This window comes from Cetorhinus maximus, chromosome 9, assembly GCF_964194155.1.
Source record: "Cetorhinus maximus chromosome 9, sCetMax3.hap1.1, whole genome shotgun sequence".
Classification (NCBI taxonomy): domain Eukaryota; kingdom Metazoa; phylum Chordata; class Chondrichthyes; order Lamniformes; family Cetorhinidae; genus Cetorhinus; species Cetorhinus maximus.
The window spans coordinates 79,442,861-79,463,456 of record NC_135887.1 but is presented as its reverse complement, the minus strand read 5'-3'; the positions used below and the strand labels follow the sequence as shown (position 1 = coordinate 79,463,456).

General features: G+C 40.3%; 1 protein-coding gene across 7 annotated transcripts in view; it reads left to right on the top strand.

Moving 5' to 3' along the window:
* ptdss2 (phosphatidylserine synthase 2) overlaps nucleotides 1–20,596 on the top strand; it is a 93,914-nt gene that overhangs the window by 12,603 nt on the left and 60,715 nt on the right. For all 7 annotated transcript variants that reach the window (XM_078548926.1, XM_078548923.1, XM_078548921.1 and 4 more), the window contains exons 2-3: nucleotides 5,137–5,238; nucleotides 17,060–17,142. In XM_078548926.1, the coding sequence (XP_078405052.1) occupies nucleotides 5,137–5,238; nucleotides 17,060–17,142 (185 nt within the window). The remainder of the gene's footprint in view (nucleotides 1–5,136; nucleotides 5,239–17,059; nucleotides 17,143–20,596) is intronic.

Here is a 20,596-nt window from a genome sequence, read left to right as displayed (position 1 = left end):
AGACGTTTGCAGAGGATCCCGGCGGGCAGGAAATTCAAACTTCCCGGGTAATTCCCTCTGAGGTCAATGCATCAGGACTTCTGTGTGCTCCCGACGTGCACTTGGGTTGCAGGCTGGTCTCCAATGTTCCAGGGACCGGAATATTTGAGCCAATGTCTCAACAAAACAGGAAATTTACTCCACTGCTTTTAAAACATTATTATAGAATGTCTTGAAAATGTGTGTGCGATAACAAGGATTTCAAGATCACTCAATCACTCAATTTTGCATTTGATATTGGTCAAAAATCAACAAGCAAATCCAAACTCTATTTGGAAATTTTTAATGAAGCCCTTTAAAGTTTTGTCTGTGCAAATAGAAAGTATATTTGTCTATCACACTTCATGCTGCAGTGAGTCCTATCTTTAGTATTGTCAGCCAATTGTGAAAATGAGTTGCACAGCGTATGATTGTGAAAATGGAGCTGCTGCAGTTTATGGGTTTGATAAGTTATAACGAAGAAACCATATTAAGGTGAAGAAGTAAGGAAGACAGATGCTAAAAAGTTCAGTGGGAGCCCAATATCTAGGGCTGGTATAGAGAAAAGACCAGAGTCCCTTGCAAGCCAATCTAATCCAAAGATGACCTAGCAAAAAGTGCAGAGAAATTTTGGGCTCAGTTATGTGAAGATTATGCTGAGAATTACACACAGCTAAATGGTGATTATTAAGTTCTGGGCTTTGGCCCCAGTAAGTGGCATACAAACTCTCCACTTTCGATTTTTCAATTTACTTTTGTAATTTCACAATTTGTGTTCTCCAAGTTGTTAGCCACATGTAGGTAATTGCACTTTTGATAAGTTCTCTGGCTTCTCTCTTTGCATATGGTGCCTGACCTGCTACTTGATTGTTTCCAGCATTTTCTGTTATTCTTTGTTTTACCAATGGTAGTTTAGAGAGATTAAGTTCTAAATTTGGAGTGGACAAATGATTATCATTCTGTTCAGAGGGTGGGCCAGGGCATGGAGGAGTGAAGTGGGAAGGACCTGTCGTCCTGTGTGTGGTGGGGGGAATAGTTAGTCAAGGAAAGAAAATGAGGGTCATAAAGGGTGGTATCAGCACTGTCCACATGTGAGCCTAACTCACGGTGTTGGCTGACAGAGTCCTTACAGGGCTTTGTGTTCACCTTAACTCTCAGCAGGGATAAGTGAAATGTTATCTTGGACAATGTCCTTTATAATGCATCGAAGGGAGAGTCAGCTGAGTCTCCAGGGGGAGAGAAATAGAGTTCACGTTTCGAGTTGAAGTCATATTCAACTTGAAACGTTAACTCTGTTTCTCTGTCTACAGATGCTGCCTGACCTGCTGAGTTTTTCCAGCACTTTGTTTTTATTTGATTTAGCAGTGTTTTGCTTTTGTTCCAGTGCATTTAGCTCTCTGACCAAGCTAGTCACAACAACTAGCAACGATGCACTCATCAATAAAGTGAAACCAATGTAATGTAAAATATTCACAAGTAAAATTTAAATTTGAAGAACACCCATGCCACCTTTGTGCTTTCAATAAGTCTTGCGTTAATGGTAGTGGAGATGAGTAGAAAAGTTGTGGCTGCGATGATTTTACCCCTCTTTGTCTAAGAGGCTCTTTTATAGCACATCTGTATCTGCTGCATTATCAGCTGACTGCAGATTTCACCACTGAAAGGATTTCCCCGCTGCGTGATCACACCTGTCTCCTGTGCACCCCATTGGCACTTTAAATTTTAATTATAATCATGTGGGAACCAGCAAAAGCAAGAGAGCGGAAGTGACACCCACTTCGTGTTCCACCATCGGGAATGGGACGCCACAGATAAAATTTCACCCTTTGCGTGGAAGAAGTGCTTCCTGACATCATTGGGTCAGTTCGAACTTTACGGTTTTTCCCCCTTGTTCTGGACTCCTTCCACCTAGTACAGTAGATGAGAGAAGCTATCAATTCCTTTAAACATCAAAAACACTTTAATTAGGTCACCTCTTAATCTTCTATATTCTAGAGAATACAGGTGGATTTTATGCAACCTGTTTTCCATAATATAGCTTATCGCCACATTCAGTGGCAGCTTTTGCAGAGAAACGGAATCTGTTTTTATGAAGTTTTATATGCAAAGAATAGCAGCAGGTATCTTTTGAATCTTGGAATGCGATCTGAGCTTGTATTTCTTTGACTTGCTAGTCTGGCCCTGATATCTTCTATGATCTCAACTTGCTCAAATAGAAATAGTGAAGCCAGGCAAATCTCGGCAGAGATCTTTGATTTAAAAAAAAATGTGGGGACAATTTGGTTACATTTTAATCAGTTAAATAATGCACATGAATTTTGATATATGTTGAATATATGCATGATGTGAGTATTAATATTTATAAAGTCAATGGAAAGTTTAATCTGGAGCATAAGTCGTTTGTAGTTACAATCTGAAGAATCATGTCTGAAAGTAAACCTTTCAGATATTTTGTAGCTTGTGGCTGTAGCAGAGTTCTACATATCTGTTTAACTTGGTATTCAAGTATAACTGGTGGGATTTCGACTCAGAATCTGACTAGTTATGAGAGGCACTCCACATAAAGTATTAAAGATCACTGCAGAACCACACATTTTCTAATAAAAGCGTGTGTGATGCTAACATTAGCATTAAGGATAAAACTTTTCTGTTTAACATTGTACTCATGAATAAAGGGCAAAGCAATATTATGTGTCACTAAAAATAAATGAGTTTTGCCATCTTAATTTATTGACCCATCTTCACACTTGATGGGTCCACTTTCTGAGGGATTTCCTCAACCATCTTGGTTAGCAGTTTCTTGAATGAATGCGGGGAGGGTGGGGGGCGGTTTATGTTAAGCTTGCCCACATTTCTGGTATTAGTATTCTGTATTTACGGAACCAGTAGCCTGTGGATTTTATCTGAAGCCTCCATTTTGATATACTGGGGATATAGTACATGTATTCAACAGATTTGAATGACAGATTTAAAAAAAAGCACAATTGTATTGGTACCTGGAATCCCTCGATATAAATCTCCAAAAGTAAACCCACAGAAAGTTAGCCTAGACCTGAACGAAATGTCCGTTATGACTAGCCACAACTGAAACGTGACCTAATATATTTGAACATTGACAACTTTAATTGCTGCAGTTCAGTATTACAGCTAATGTGTGCTCTTATCTTCTATCTAATATACAGCTGAAAGAAACTAAAATGCTACTGCCCCTTGGGATTTGTGTTTTGTATTTTAGTAAATAAATTGGTGCAAAGTATTTTCTTTTAATCTATGTTCTCGTAGTACTTTCCTATCCTTGAGTCACTTGTGGCACCAATGTTTTATTACACCATTTTGGAATATGAAATGTGATATTCATATCCACACCCACTGTTTACATTCAAAAATATGTTGAAATCCTGCTGTTAAATGTTTCCTAATTCTAGCCTGGACTTGCTGTATCTGGTGGTGGATGATTAAGGGGAGTGGCAGTCTTATTTAGTGGAGCATATCAATGCTTTTTTGCTCTGTTGCCATAGTGAAGTGCTTTTTTAAAAAGGAAAAGCAATAGATCTATTGTGTCCCTTCAGTTGGCCTTCCCGAGATTATTACTGGATATAACCACTTTCCTACAAGGCAAGGCCTGTTTGCTCTGGTTGTGACAAAAATACTTGTAAATGTTAAAAAGGAGTCTGTTTTGAGGACTGTTAGTGGCTGGATATAGTATATGCCTGTTTACATGCCAGGACAGTGTGTTTCAGTTGTTCCATTCAGATTAAGGCTTTTATTCATTGGTAAGTATAATGGCAAAAAGAACAGAAAATACTGGCAAATACACAGTAGGACAATCAGCCTGCGTGGCCCTAGAGAAGGGGCACATGGCGCCCATTGATAATGAATGTGGGCTTCTGTGACTGTTGAGCCCTGCAGGGACTGGAGTGTGTAGTGGACACTGGAAATAATCTTCAACCTTAAGGTTCATTTGTTTTATGGTTTAGTATCATGTTAGTTGTGCCCTTCCAAAAGGGATCACTATTTCTTGGGTTTTGGTTTGACTCTGGGACAACCCAGTGTCTCCTTATAGGTGCCTCAGAAAAGGCATCTGAAAAAAATGTTTAAGTTTATTTTTGTGATTCTTCATCAAAATCCTTTGGTTTTTTAGTGAGGATGAATTGATCACGTTTGGCTGCTTGACGAGAAGATTTGAGAATTTTCACTGATGAATCTTGTTTAACATAACTTTCTGTAGCATTAGGCCGAGCACAACACTTTGATATCTTTCAGGAGATCAGCTTCAGGTACTTATAGCTCGCTTCCCTCGCAACCCCATTTGAGCTTTTCCCATTATTTCATTTGAAGGCTTTAAAATTGGGCAGATATGAGGTAAAATCTGATATATCAGCTGAAGCCCTGAAAGGGGAAGGTGACAGGAAAGAAGGTTGCACTGACTGGATTGCTGAAGGTTTGGTATTGGGGACCTATTTCTAAAAATAACATAGTGCTAAACTGGAAACAGCCTAGTAAAGCAGCTAAGGATGTATAACATGCACTAGGTAAAGTCTGTCATGGTTGTAATGGTGCCAGATTAAATTCAATGCTGGTAAAATTTAGTTGAAATGAGTGGATGCATTGGAAGAAACATGAACAACATACGCTGGAAAAAGCTAAAGGTGAATTTGAGCTATTTCTAGAGGTGTTAACAGGTTCTGGTTAACGCGTTCAATCACAGAGGAGTGGCAATCTATAAAACAAATAGAACCATTGAGAGGGCAGCAGTAGTTGGCAGATGTTATGCTAAAACTGTGGAGTACTCTGACAAGATTACATTATTTATGGTCACAGACACAAGGACTCAATTGGCAAGAAAAGATTAAAAATAAAATTCAATCAGTACAAATGTTAGATGATTTTCTCTAACTTTGCATTCATTTGATGGTCAGTGGGTTTTGCAGCAAAAATAATTGATTTGAAATGTATCTACCTTTTTGAAATAGATCTAATCACTGTTCTAAATTAAATGTTTTTTAACTTGGTTTAAAACATTTTCCAGTTGTTATACTTCTGTGTAAGCATCAACAGTTGAGCTAGGTCAGCTTTGTGACATTTATTGAGAACCAGTAATTTTATTTCTATTCGCAGGAGAGCTCATACCTTGACCGTGTTATTCATCCTCACTTGTGCACTGGTTTATGTTACTCTGTTGGAAGAAACCCCTCAGGATACAGCCTATAATATTAAGAGGTAAGTGGAGGCTTTCTGCAAGCGGCTAGTATAATATTCCGCTGTCACTGTTGAAATCCAACATGATAACAAAGTTTACTTTGTTTTCTGTTTCTCTCACCTTTCAAATCACTTATTGGTGTTGGGCAGCACTATTCCAAAATGATTTCGCAAATCTGGTGACAGAAGTTACATTTGACAAAGCCTACAAGCTCTTTCACGTTTGAGTCGCAGATTGGACATTCAGCTCACAGCTTAATGCATCTGGTAAAGACCTCGTGCAAAATTCTATGCTTTGCCCTTCACAAAATGGGAAGAACGGAAAATTGAAATTGAATAATTTAAGTTGAATGATTTAAGTTGAATGGTTGCCTTTAGGCCATTTGGGGGCCAGTTTGGAGAATGGAAAGTCCATTGTCTTTGCATTTGACTTAGGCTGCAGTGGACTAATGGGAGATTGGAGGTACAGGATGGCAGTGCAGAGAGGCTGGTTTGGCATTACTGTTTCAAAGCTAAGGTCTAAGGCCTTTGAAAGTCATCACAATATTAGTGCAACACAGTTGGGGGCAGTGCTTGGGATCAAGAAAAATTGCTGGTGGATCCTGCCATTTAGGTGGTGAAATGTCAAGCAATAATCAAAAATGTCACCGAAAATACTGTCTGCATTCTATTGAATATCAAGTTCCACTTGCCTTACATAAGATAAAAGCAAAAAACTACGGATACTGGAAATCCAAAACAAAAATAAAAATACTTGGAAAAACTCAGCAGGTCTGGCAGCATCTGCGGAGAGGAACACAGTTAACGTTTCGAGTCCGTATGACTCTTCAACAGAACTAAGTAAAAATAGAAGAGAGGTGAAATATAAGCTGGTTTAAGCAGGGTGGGGGGGGATGTGTGCGGTGGGACAGGTAGAGCTGGATAGAGGGCCAGTGATAGGTGGAGATAGCCAAAAGATGTCATAGACAAAAGGACAAAGAGGTGTTGAAGGTGGTGATATTATCTAAGGAATGTGCTAATTAAGGGTAGAAAGCAGGACAAGCAAGGCACAGATAGCCCTAGTGGAGGTGGGGTGGGGTGAAGGAATCGAAATAGGTTAAAAGGTGGAGATAAAACAATGGATGGAAATACATTTAAAAATAATGGAAATAGGTGGGAAAAGAAAAATCTATATAAATTATTGAAGGAAAAAAAAGGGGGGGGATCGGAAAGGGGGTGGGGATGGAGGAGAGAGGTCATGATCTAAAATTGTTGAACTCAGTATTCAGTCCGGAAGGCTGTAAAGTGCCTAGTTGGAAGGTGAGGTGCTTGCCTTACACTCCTGTCCTTGGCTCTCAGTGCACAACTGCCTCATATTTCACATTCTCATCCTTGTTTTTAATTGATCTATAGACTTGCTCTTTCCTATTTCTGTAAACTCCTCAAGCCCTATTAATCACCTTAAATATTCACTCCCTTCACCACCATTGCAATGGCAGCAGTGTGTACAATCCGCACAATACACTGCAGCAACTCACCAAGGTTCCTTTGACAGCACCTTCCAAACCCATGACCACTATCACCTAGAAGGACAAGGGTAGCGAACATTATGGCCAGCCCATTCCTCTCCAAACCAGTGCCGCTGAGTCGAAATCCTGGGACTTCCTCCCTTACAGCACTGTGCGTGTACCTACACCACGTGGACAGAAAAGGTTCAAGAAGGCGGCTAACCACTACCTCAAGGGAACTTAAAGGATGGGAATAAATTCTGGCCTTACCAGCAATGTCCACATTCCATGAATAAAATAACCCCCCTGCAACCCTTTCGAACATTCTGTTCCTGTTTCTTAATCAACCTCCTTCACTTTGTATTCTTTGACGGATGTATCCTTAGCTGTCTAGGTACCAATAATCAGCAATAATCTCAGAAATACCTGGAAAAACTCAGCAGGTCTGGCAGCATCGGCGGAGAAGAGCACAGTTGATGTTTCGAGTCCTCATGACCCTTCAACAGAACTAAGTAAAAATAGGAAAGGGGTGAAATATAAGCTGGTTTAAGGTGGGGGGGGCGGGGGGGTTGTTGGGACAAGCAGCCAGTAATAGGTGGAGATAACCAAAAGATGTCACAGACAAAAGGACAAAGAGGTGTTGAAGGTGGTGATATTATCTAAAGGAATGTGCTAATTAAGAGTAGAAAGCAGGACAGACAAGGTACAGATAGCTCTAGTGGGGGTGGGGTGAAGGAATACTAAAAGGGCTAAAAGGTAGAGATAAACAATGGGTGGAAATACATTTAAAAATAATGGAAATAGGTGGGAAAAGAAAAATCTATATAAATTATTGGAAAAAACAAAAAGGAGGGGGAAGAAATAGAAAGGGGGTGGGGATCGAGGAGAGAGTTCAAGATCTAAAATTGTTGAACTCAATGTTCAGTCCGGAAGGCTGTAAAGTGCCTAGTCGGAAGATGAGGTGCTGTTCCTCCAGTATGCGTTGAGCTTCACTGGAACAATGCAGCAAGCCAAGGACAGATATATGGGCATGAGAGCAGGGTGGAGTGTTGAAATGGCAAGCAACAGGGAGGTCTGGGTAATGCTTGCGGACAGACCGAAGGTGTTCTGCAAAGCGGTCACCCAGTCTGCGTTTGGTCTCTCCAATGTAGGGGAAACCGCATTGGGAGCAACAAATGCAGTAGACTAAGTTGAGGGGAGTGCAAGTGAAATGCTGCTTCACTTGAAAGGAGTGTTTGGGCCCTTGGATGGTGAGGAGAGAGGAAGTGAAGGGGCAGGTGTTGCATCTTCTGTGGTTGCATGGGAAGGTGCGGTGGGAGGGAGTTGAGGAGTAGGGGGCGATGGAGGAGTGGACCAGGGTGTCACGGAGGGAACGATCCCTACGGAATGCCGCTGGGGGGCGGTGAAGGGAAGATGTGTTTGGTGGTGGCATCATGCTTTAGTTGGCGGAAATGGCGGAGGATGATCCTTTGAATGCGGAGGCTGATGGGGTGATAAGTGAGGACAAGGGGGACCTTATCATGTTTCTGGGAGGGAGGAGAAGGCATGAGGGCGGATGCGCGGGAGATGGGCCGGACACGGTTGAGGGCCCTATCAACCACCGTGGGTGGAAAACCTCGGTTAAAGAAGAAAGAGGACATGTCAGAGGAACTGTTTTTGAAAGTGGCAACATCAAAACAGATGCCACGGAGGCGAAGGAACTGAGAGAATGGGATGGAGTCCTTACAGGAAGTGGGATACAAAAATAGGAAAGCAAATTGTGAGGATGCAAAGAGTTTACAAAGGGATAGATAGGTGAAGTGAGTGGGCAAAAACTTGGCAGAAAATGTGGGGTTATGTGAGGTTGTCAACTTTGGCAGGAAGATTAGAAAAGCAAAATATTATTTGAATGGCGAGAGACCATAGAATGTTGCAGTGCAGAGGAATCTGGGTGTGCTTATACATGAATCGCAAAGTAAGCATGCAGGCACAGCAAGTAATTAGGAAGGCAAATTGAATGTTAGCTTTTATTGTAAGAGGGATAGAGCATAAAAGTAGGGAAGTCTTGCAACAACTGTGTGGGCATTGGTGAGACTGCACCTATATAGTGTACAGTTTTGGTTTCCTTAAGACTTTCATTGGAGGCAGTTCAGAGAAGGTTCACTAGGCTCGTTCTTTGGATAAAGGGTTTGTTCTCAGAGGAAAGGTTGAGCAAGTTGGGCCGACACTCATTAGAATTTAGAAGAATGAGAGGTATGTATGAACAAACATAGATACGAGCCTATGAATTAGGAGCAGGAGTAGGCCACTCAGCCCCTCGAGGCTCTCCGCCATTCAATAAGATCATGGCTGATCTGATTTTTAACTTCAACTCCACTTTCCTGCCTACCCCTTGCTTATCAAGACTCTAACTACCTCCGCCTTAAAAATATTCAAAGACTGCTTCCAATGCCTTTTGAGGAAGAGAGTTCCAAAGACTCGCGACCCTCAGAGATAAAATTTCTCCTCATCTCTGCCTTAAGTGGGTGACCCCTTATTTTTAAACAGTGACCCCTAGTTCTAGATTCTCCCACAAGAGGAAACATCCTTTCCACATCCACTCTGTCAAGATTTAGACTTGAATGTAGGAGGGTTGATCAGTAAACTCGTGGATGACACGAAAATTGGTGGGGTGGTAAATAGTGAGGAGGATAGCCTTAGATTACAGGAGGATATAGACGGGCTGGTCAGTGGCAAATGGAATTTAATCCGGTTAAGTGTGAGGTGATGCACTTGGGCAGGACAAACAAGGCACGGGATTACACGATGAATGGTAGGACCCTGGGAAGTACCGAGGATCAGAGGGACCTTGGTATGTAAGTCCATCGGTCCCTTAAGGTAGTGGTACAGGTAGATAAGGTGGTTAAGAAGGTATATGGGATACTTGCCTTTATTAGCTGAGGCATAGAATAAAAGAGCAGGGAGATTATACTGGAACTGTGTAAAATGCTGGTTAGGCAAACTAGAGTATTGCATGCAGTTCTGGAATCTGCATTCTAGAAAGGATGTGATTGCACTAGAGAGAGTGCTGAGGAGATTTACCAGGATGTTGCCTGGGCTGGAGAGTTTTAGTTATGAGGAGAGATTGGATAGACTGGGGTTATTTTCCCTGGAGCAGAGGAGATTGAGGGTGGACATGATTGAGGTGTATAAAATTATGAGGGGTATAGATAGGGTAGACAGGAAGGAACTTTTCCCCTTGGTGGAGGGATCAATGACCAGGGGGCATAGATTTAAGGTGAGGGGCAGGAGGTTTAAAGGGGATGTGAGGAGGAATTTTTTCACTCAGGGTGGTGGAAATCTGGAACTCCCTGCTTGAAAGGGTGGTAGAGGCAGAAACCCTCATAACATTTAAGAAGTATTTGGATGTGCACTTGCGATGCCATGGCATACAAGGCTACGGGCCTAGTGCTGGAAAATGGGATTAGAATAGTTAGGTACTTGTTTGACCGGCGCAGACTTAATGGGCCAAGGGGCCTTTTTCTTTGCTGTAGACCTCTGTGACTCTGAACCCCTCAAGACCTTATATGTTTCAATCAAGTTGCCTTTTACTCTTCTAAATTTCAGTGGATACAAGCCTAGCCTGTCTAGCCCTTTCTCGTAAGACATCCCTCCCATTCCAGGTATTAGTCTGGTAAACCTTCTCTGAACTGCTTCCAACGCATTTACATCCTTCCTTAAATAAGGAGACCAATACTGTACACAACACTCCAGATGTGGTCTCATCAATGCCCTGTATAACTGAAGCATAACCTCCCTACTTTCGCATTTAATTCCCCTCGCAATAAACAATAACATCCTATTAGTTTTTGAGACGTATAAGATCCTGAGGGAGCTTGACAGGGTAGATGGTGAGAGGATGTTTCTTCTTGTGGGGGAATTTGGAACTGGAGGCACTGTTTCAGAATAAGAGGTCTCCCATTTAAGATGGAGGTGAGAAGGAATTTCTTCTCAGAGTCGTTAGTCTTTGAAATTCTCTTCCCCAGCGAGCAGTGGAGGCTGGATCATTGAACACATTCAAGGCTAAGTTAGACAGGTTTTTGATCAACGAGAGAGTCGAGGGTCATGAGATCAGGCAGGACAGTGGAGTTATGGCCACAATCCGATCAGCCATGATCTTATTGATGGAGCAGTGTTGAGGGGCCGAATAGCTTACTCCTCCTGCTCATATGTTCCATGTTATTTAAAATTCTGTTCTATGAACAGAGAGTACAACTGAGATCAGTGGAATATTCAGTTTATTCCGCATTGTGATAGCCAGTAAGGCCTTTAGACTCGAGGACTTGTTGAGAAGATTTCTGTAAAAATATACCATATAAACCGCAGTTGGTCCATTCTTTTGATCTATAAAGAGCAGAATAATTATCTTGCTGTATAGCAATGGGAAGTATTGGTTTTCTATATTGGTCAACAATTGCAAGGTTGTAACTGAGCAGATGGGGTTGAGTGTTGTTTTTTAATCTAGCCAATTTTATGTGCTGTCCTAACTAGTTTTTCTCTCACTCATGCCACTGGGTTCTCATTCTCAATGCAGTGCAAGCAATTGAACCCTTGGCCACTGGTGCCTATACAGCATGATTTAAAATACCTTAGTATGCTATAGTAGTAATTCTGATCATTATGAAATACTGAATTATGATTAAAAACAGCCTTTCTTTTGTAATTGTAATACATCAATCTTTGGAGCTGGTGTTAAGGTGGCAGTCTTAAAGAAGCTGTATTTTTTAGCACTAAGCTGAGAGAAAATAAGGGTTTAACAGAGTGGGGGGTGTTATTCAGTAAGTTGGGTGTGTTATATTAATGTTGCGCTCACAAGGTGGGCTTTATAGATGTCAGATTCATTTCCCCTGTCTCCTTCCAGCAACCACAGTCTTTTGGGGAGAGAATCCAAGCCTTCCTGTGGCCTGTGTGTGTGCAAAGGCCTCCCTGATTTTCACTCCTGAATAGTTCAGCTCTAATTTTAAGGTTGTGACCACTTTTTGTGGATTCCCTACCATTGCATGTGTCCATCATTGGACTGTAAATGATCTCAGCTAAAGCCTTCCAATATTGTGCTCTGTTTGCATTTCAGTGCTAATTTTTATGGTACCAACACAGAAGTCACCCGATGAGCTTGAAAAACAAATTCTGTTACCTATCAGTATGTCAATGAAGCCTGCAGGCTTGGCAAACTACTGTGGAAGCTGTATTCTGGATCTTTGTTTGCTGTTATGGCCCAGTAACAATTTGTCCTGGAAGAATTTTGAGCAGGTTTGGTAATGGAGTTGGGGATTTAAAGAGTTGACTTTGGAGAAGGGTTGAAGTTTAGAATTTTTCTCTGCGAGCAATTGTTGAGGAAGGTGGTGAACCTTCAGACCTTGTTAAAGAACTGGTTTTTCCTTTGCGGTAAATAAACCTGACTCATTCTTGACCTTTTGATGACCTCCATTCCTTCTGCTCATGGATATGTGGAAGCTACATTTGGCGGCAGAAGTGTCAGTGCATCTTGAACTGTAGTAACCGATCAGATGGTTAATTATATTCTCCCATAATTTTTGAATAGTTGCAGCAACTACGCATTGTTTTGAAATTTTTGTAGGGAACACGTCGTAGGCCAGCATCTTGCTTTAAGCAATAAACTTGCTGATGCAAAAACTTCAAAAGCCAAACTTAATCTGTTTATGATCATGTGCATCTCTGAATGAGAGTATTGTTTTCAGACCACTTTCATGTATGTTTTAAAGTATGTTTGAGGTATTGAGGCAAGTTTTATGTCACTTTCTTCTCTCTTATTTTGTTGCCATGAGTGTTATCGATGAGCAATTGGTTATGCACTTCTAGTTGATTGTATGTAATGACATCCATACTGAAGGGCCAATGGTTGACAGCACTGCACAGTTGAGATAATCCCACACATTTAACTCAAAATATATTAGTCTAGGATGTATTAAAACTCGTGTCAAAATAGTTGAGTTGTGAATAATAAAATTGGATATAAACAATGCTGTTTTGAAGTCCCTGTATAAAAATGTTTTTAGGGTTTCCCTTTTCCCTTGGTCTGCACATTCCACACATGCCTTGCTACGTGTGCATATTTTTGCATTGTGGTCATTTCCCCCCCACCCCCAACCCTCCTTTTGCCAAGTACATTTATCCATTCATTGTGCTCAATTTTTTTTGTGCCTCATTGAATGTATTTAATTCGTAGTGCAAGCAACAAGCTTTCACACCACCTGCAATTATGTTTTCAGACTTTTGTGAGCCATCAAATAAAACCTAGTTGAGCTGCATCTTAAGTGTGGGAGGCATAACTAGGTCACAACAATCTGTTCCTGAAGGAAAATCAAAGTAGGTTCCTGTTATGTGGATTTAGGACAGACGGCGGGTTGATCAGGGTAAAACAGAATCTAACATGTATATGTTTTAGTTTGATTAAAGAAGCTAACAGTAGAGTAATTAGTATGAGTTATTTCTCATCTTAACCTCTTTTATGTGCTTTTTTTTAAAAAAGAGAAGACAAACATTTTACTTCCTTCGATTCCTATTTCTTTCTGCATGTGGAAAAGGAATCTTGCGGAGACCCACTTGCTCGTATCAGGGCCTTTGTCTGAGTGGGTTCATATTCTTTGTAGACTTGAATATTGGGCTTGTTGTTGAATGTGAATACCAAGTCTGACATCAGTTGAGCATTTTTAACTTCATTAAGGAGCATGCATCAATACTGCTATATTTTGACAAAGGTAACTTGTCAAAAAGATAAAACCCAGGGCCCTTCATTGGAGCTGCATGTGATTGGACATTTCTCTCTCCATATATGCTTATGGCTTAATTTTTAAAAAGTCCTTTCTATTATTTGTATTGTAAGTTCTGCTTTTTCATTACAAAAACAGAATTACCTGGAAAAATTCAGCAGGTCTGGCAGCATCGGCGGAGAAGAAAAGAATTGACGTTTCGAGTCCTCATGACCCTTCGGCAGAACTCATGAGGACTCGAAACGCCAACTCTTTTCTTCTCCGCCGATGCTGCCAGACCTGCTCAGTTTTTCCAGATAATTCTGTTTTTGTTTTGGATTTCCAGCATCCGCAGTAGTTTTTTGTCTTTATCTCTGCTTTTGCATTGTTTGAACAACAGATACTTCAGCCTTTATTAATGAACTACCTTGTTCTGGGATTTTCTTTTGCTTTCCTTGCCTTTGCTTACCATGTGCTCATTTTGATCCTAGATACACAGTGGTTTACATTTATTTATGTGCAATCATTCAACTGTGTAACCTTGAACTATATTTTTGCTCTTTTTGATGCATTGTGATTGCCTTGCTTGGATAATTCCAAACAAAATAACAACTTTAATGTGCATTTGCATGACTAGTGCATAGATTAGCATTTATCGATAGACCAAAACCAGGCTCTAATGTTATAAGTCATAATAAATTGCTGATTTGGCCTATAAGATCTCAGGGGTGGTCTTAATACAAAGGTGGCACTTAATGTGTTGGCAGTGGAGTCGCAAAACTGTGTGAAGGAAGCTTTGTGGGAACATCATAGCATTGGCGAATTTTGCGTTGACACTTTTAGTTTATGAAATTGGTTCAACAATATTCGAAGAAAATTCTTAAAGCACAGCTCTGAGCCCCACAATTAACTGATGTGATTTAGTTTCCCTTCTGTTGCCCTAGAAAATGGTTCAGTTTGGCATGCAGCCAACTCCCTCACTCTGGAGGGAATTTAATTCCTTTTTTCATACCTCACTCCACGAGTGCATAGCAAAACCACGTGACTAAACTTCTGACTTTGTGGCATGACATGCAGCTGACGAGAGTTGCTGTACGTGAGACTCCTTACCTCCGGTTACCTGACAGCCATTTAATGCACAAAAAGGATGACTAATTGTATAAACAACTTGCCTTTTAAAATGTACAAAGCAACTTGGTGATACTAAAAGGTTATCTTCGCTTGAAACTGTAGGATCATTAATGCAGGATTATTGAGTAAAGGCAGTTTAAATCAGATTATTCAGATTATCGCAGTAAAGTAAGCGGAGGCAGTAAGAATGGGCATTGTTTCCTCCAAGGAATTGTGTAGTATTCATTGGTATCTAGACCTTTTTGCCTCTTCATCCATCTCATGTTTAAGACACTTATTAATATCTACCTTTTTGCCCTAGCTTTCAGTCACTTTCCTCCTTTGGCTCTGCATCAGTTTTTATCTCGTGAAGCACCTCGAGACGTTTTCCAACGTTAAAAGGATGCAAGTTTTGGCAGTCAAGGATGTTCCTACAAAATTAAAGTTTGTACTTCATCCAGCCAATTAAATTAAAGGTATTTCATCAGGGATTTGAGTTGAGACAATTATTTCCATGAGTGTGAAATCAACTTGACTTGAGTTCTTTTGTTCATGCCAGAAATCAAATCTTGTGTATCTATCTTCTCATATAAATGATCCAAAAGTATTGGTTTCTGATTTGTATAATCCTTTTAAGGTTTTCTTTGTGCTCAAGAGTACTCCATTGTTTTATGAACCAAAGCTTGAGTTAAAGTACTAGGCTCTGTTTGCTGCTAATGCCACACATGTACAGTTGTATGTATGGCTGCCATCTTTATAGGAGGCATTGTGAAGCCGGACACATGCGTGGTCATCACTGGCCCTTGAATTGCAAATATTAGAGCCAGTAGCATCAAGTTAATATTTTTAACAACCCACTCCATCGACAGCTCACTCTAAACCTTGCCGACAAGGCTGGAAAGAGCAAGTGGCAAATGGGACCTATTACATTCGCCCATCCTCACCCCAACTCCCAAGTACAATGACATATCATGTTGATGTCTTTTTAGAAATGTATTAAAAGATGAAATATCAAAAGAAATGGCTGGGGGGAGAGAGAGAGAAAGCAGGAGACACCGAGACAGGGAAATGGCTGCGTCCTGATTGGGTGCCCGGCTGCTGCGGGGCTCAGGAAGTGTGGAATTGTTTGAAATTTCAGACCTGTCATTTAATTAGTTCAGAGGAATTGCCCCCTGGTTGCGTTAGGTTTTTCTTATGGTTTAAATCATTTTGGGGATACATGGGTAATGAAATAAGATTCATTATTAAAAATTTGAAGACGAAAAGAAGCTTGAGGGTGGTTTTGTGTCTCCTCTAAATGACGTCATTGGATTCTATGCAGATTGGTATCAGAGGCCATCTTGTTTTGGCAGGAGATACAGTGAAAGTATTAACCTGTAACTAGATATTTGGGTACAGTACGCATACTACACATTGAGGATGAAGTAGATTATTATTCCTCTTAAGAACTAACCTGCTTAGGGCATTTGTACCTTTTTGGATCACAGTTGTATTTTTTACTCGTTTACACACGGCGAACACAATCAGATGTTAGTGGAAAGAACTCTGAATTTTATTTGTGTGGATTTCTTTAAAGCCTTAAACATGCTTTTAAATGAGATCTATTGATATTGTTAAACATGTACCACATTTTACAGTAGCCAAAGAAATATGGATTGCTTGAGATTCAGATGTGTTCTGTTGCTGTGCCTGAATTGGCACCTAAGTGTTTAGGATCCACCTTGATGCGGAAGGGCGTAATTGGTAAATGTAGAAGCTTCACTGTATAAGGTTGTGGGTGGTCTCGTGTCAATTCTCCTAGCTCTGCACTTTTGTCAGTTAATCCTTCACCATTATTGCCTGCCTCCACCTACCATCTCTGAGATCATTCCCAATTTAACGGAAAGTAAAATGATCACAATTGTACAACAGTGTGCACATTTAGGGATTTTTGCCAATTTTTCTATTCTACGATTTTTCTGTGTCAGCAGAAAAAAAAACAAAAGATAGGTTTGTATGTTGGGGAAGGAATGGGAAGGGAGTGGGAGGAAAGATTGAATGTTGTGAGCATGTGCAAGAATTGTTTTGTCTCCTTCTGATTTGTGGAGCTGCTGCAGTCAGCTTGTAGATCCCAAGATTAATGGGGGGGTGGAAGTGTGGGGTAGGTGGTTTTCAAAACTGTTTTGAGGAATCTGCTCAACCCTTGGAAAGCACGCAACAGACTAAGAATCCAAATTTCCCAGCCTATCTGGTGGCAGAAGTAGCCCTTTGACTTGTTTATCTTGTTCCACCACCCCCACTCCAGCAAATTGCTTACAGTGAAATCAGTCTGGTATGTATGGGGACATTCAACTTATTAGGTAGACTAGCTTAGCCAGACTGGCTTAGCAGTCATATCTTGCAACAGTAAAATTGATACTCTTTTAAACTGAAAGTTTCTTTAGGCACCTTGGATGAAAAAGAGAGGACTTGGAAGATGTTTTTAATTTACGGGTCTTGAATGTGAGATGTTTCTCCATTTTACTGTTTTATTTACAGAGGGATTGTTGCCAGCATTCTTGTGTTCCTATGTTTTGGAGTCACTCAAGCAAAAGATGGGCCATTTTCCAGACCTCATCCAGGTACAGTAATGTGATTTCATAATAGCTGTCTCATTCCTTCTCAGACTCTGTCTCCCAGTTATAAAGCTTAGTTCTGCAAGTGCAAAGAATAGTCAAGACAATTAACATGTGTGAAGTATCCTGTCTCCCAGTCCAAAAAATCAGTTGGGAGGGACTTCAGTCAATGATGGCCCAGTTTAGTATCTTGTTACACTATATTTCCATATCAATTTATACATAGACTTCATCTGATTTGGTACCATTCAGGTCAACTCTGAAAACAGTGTTTTCACTACCTCAGGCAAAATTGCAGTAGTGAGACACGAAGTTCCATTGTGTTCATTAAGTGCAGACATTTGCAGGATATCTTGTGCCAAATCACTTGTCCTGCTGTTTCACTGAGATGTACAAACAGTTACCTGTTCATATTTGTACAGTCTCTACAGGGCTCACTTAAGAAGTAGCAAATCCTCCCAGTGGGCCCAGTGGAATTAGTGGTGCCCTTATATTTGGCAGCTTTCATAACCCTCCACTATTGAAAGGCTTGGTTAATGTTTGTACTAAAGTAATGGTTACAGACCAGTCTTTTTACCCATTAATATTAACAAGTTAACCTGACAGCCAGGTATGAAAGATGGGCTGTCTTGTTAGATTGTTCAAATTTCAAGATGTAGCCAAATAAGTGGAACCAAAATGTTAATCTATTGGATTTGGATGCTTTGTAGGGAGCTTGTCAGGCTAAACTATTCTGGGTGTGTCACCTTTGTGAATTTTTTTGGGGGGACAGGAAGAAACCTTACGCGACTTTAGTTTGGGATCAATTTCCATTCTTCCAATGTGAAGTGGTTTGGTGGAGCCCATGGTGGAATGAATTGCACATGGCCTGCAATTCAGAACAGGTTTGACAGGTTAAATGGCCTTTTTCCAAACCAGGCTTTGGGTTCTATCTGCACAATTATGCTCAAATCCTCACCAAGGTGTGAAGATTGGCTGTGTCACCTTGGTGAGGATTTGAGCATAATTGTGCAGATAGAACCCAAAGCCTGGTTTGGAAAAAGGCCATTTAACCTGTCAAACCTGTTCTGAATTGCAGGCCATGTGCAATTCATTCTACCATGGGCTCCACCAAACCACTTCACATTGGAAGAATGGAAACTGATCCCAAACTAAAGTTGCGTAAGATTTCTTCCTGCCCCCAAAGCAAATTCACATGAAGCTTTGGAAGAGCTATCCTTGCCTTCATGATGGGTGCTTTCTTTGATGCGAAGGCTCCACAGGTCCTGCAGCTTGGGAACAGTTCTTCACCCGTTTAAGCATCTCTATCTGTATTTATACTGATAATCATAAAACCTGTTCCTGACCAGACATGTAAAAGTTTCAGTAATTACAATTTCAAAATTCACCAGATTAACCCAGAAAGTACAGTACAATGCCTAACTATAAATCATAGACCAATTTTGACCCAGGCGTTTGCTCATTGCCCTGTTTTTAAAAAAATATCGAATACAATAATGGGGTTCAGATTAATTTTGTGTGTGCCAAAGTGCCACATGATCTGCAGCAATTGCTATATTTGTAGTTTTTATAGCAATTTGAGATATCCTTGGGACCAGTTTCCATCCTGTTGAATATGTTAGTTATACAGAACAACCTCTGAAATGCAAGAGCGATGGAAGATTCAAGTCACATTACAAGCTGTTGTACTGGGATTTTACCTGCAAGAGTTTTGCCAAATGCAATCCCTGCTCTCAATTTCAGTAGCTTTTTAATAAGGTCAAAAATGAAACAGGACTTGAAAAGTTATAGGGAACCATGGTGCTACACCCTCTAACCTGTGTGGCCATACAGCAACCTGAAAGCTCCTGTGCAGGCTGCAAACAAGTTAGCCCCTTTAAGTTACCACATTTCTACAGCTCTTGCATTCCAGAAGTTGCCGGTATAACATATCCAACAGAATGGAAACTCATCCCAAGCATATCTCAAATTGCTGTAAAAACCACAAATATAGCAATTGCTGCAGATCATGTGGCACTTTGGCGCGCACAAAATTAATCTGAACCCCGTTATTGTATTTGAGATTCTAAAAAAATAGGGCAAATGAGCAAGCTCCATCTGCGCAAAAAAAAAATTGAAGGCCCTGTGCAATTAAATGAATTGGGCATGCACCACAAAAAGTTTAGAGGGTACATTGTTTAGCATGTTGCACTAATCCTTTTTCTATTGAGAGACTGGTAAGCGGGAAATTTAAAAAAAAAGACTTGAGTGATAATTTACAAATGGCAATTTATTGCTGACGTTGGGAGGTGGTTGCTGCAATTCCTTTGTAGACCAGGAAGAATAATCTAGAATCTTTAAACAATTTGGTCTGCAATGATCTCCTTTTAAAGTTGGCATGTGGTTGTACAGATATTTTTCCTGTTAATGCAAGTTGAAGCCTGAATCACCAAATATACTTGAACCACATATTAAAAAATATATAAAATTAATAACGGAACTGGAAGTATTCACCCCATCACTAAATTTGTTCCTGTTTTGTTAAATTAAAAAAAAACTTGGAACTTTTCTAAGGGTTCCTCAGTACCCTGGTCAAAAGGATGACCTCTTCTAAGGCTTTTACAAATGGTGTGCCTAATAGATAAAAAGTATAACAAGCACATTAGAAATTCAACATACAGAAAATGCTGGAAGTACGTAGCAGGTTAGTCAGCATCTATTGAGAGAACAGACAAATTAATATTGCTGATGTGGCCACATCAACAGATTCATCAGTTACTGAAAGACACCCTGCTGACTCTCTGTAGCTCCCTGACCTCTACCTGTTGCAATGTTCTGATGGTACACAGGAATAGTTTATTTGTAAAACAAGTCTATTATAGTTAACATCCTATTGAGACTTTGTATAAATAATTCATATTATATAATTGCCCCCTGAAATAGAGTTAACCAAACAGCTTTGTTTTGAGCTACACCCAGAGTTCCTTCTGCTGTATAAAAATTAAAGGCATGTTTATAGTTCACATGATGAACGTCATAATTACTTTGACTAATCTCCATATATAAATAACTTTGAAGCATTCTGCATAAATTCCTAGTTTATGTATGCAATAAAAGCATTTCATGTCAAAGCACATTGCTATCGTAGTGCACAATCTTGCTAAAGTAGCCATGGCTTTAATGAACTCAAACAGGAGACATTAATCAGTAGATGGGTTTTGTGCCACAATGGGGTTTATCTGTTCTATGGAGAATTTCTCTTGACTCGAAACAATTTCACAGAATTCCTCATTTTCAAAAGAATATGGACATTTCTAAAACATATATTCAGTTTTTTAGGAAATGAAGGTTATTTCATGGGTTCCATTTGTCCTGTGCAAAGACATGGGATGGCAACAATCTTGCTCCTGACATTATATGAGAAGGGAATTTTTAAAGCTTTTTCTGAAATGGTGCCACTCTATATAAAATTGCACTGTTA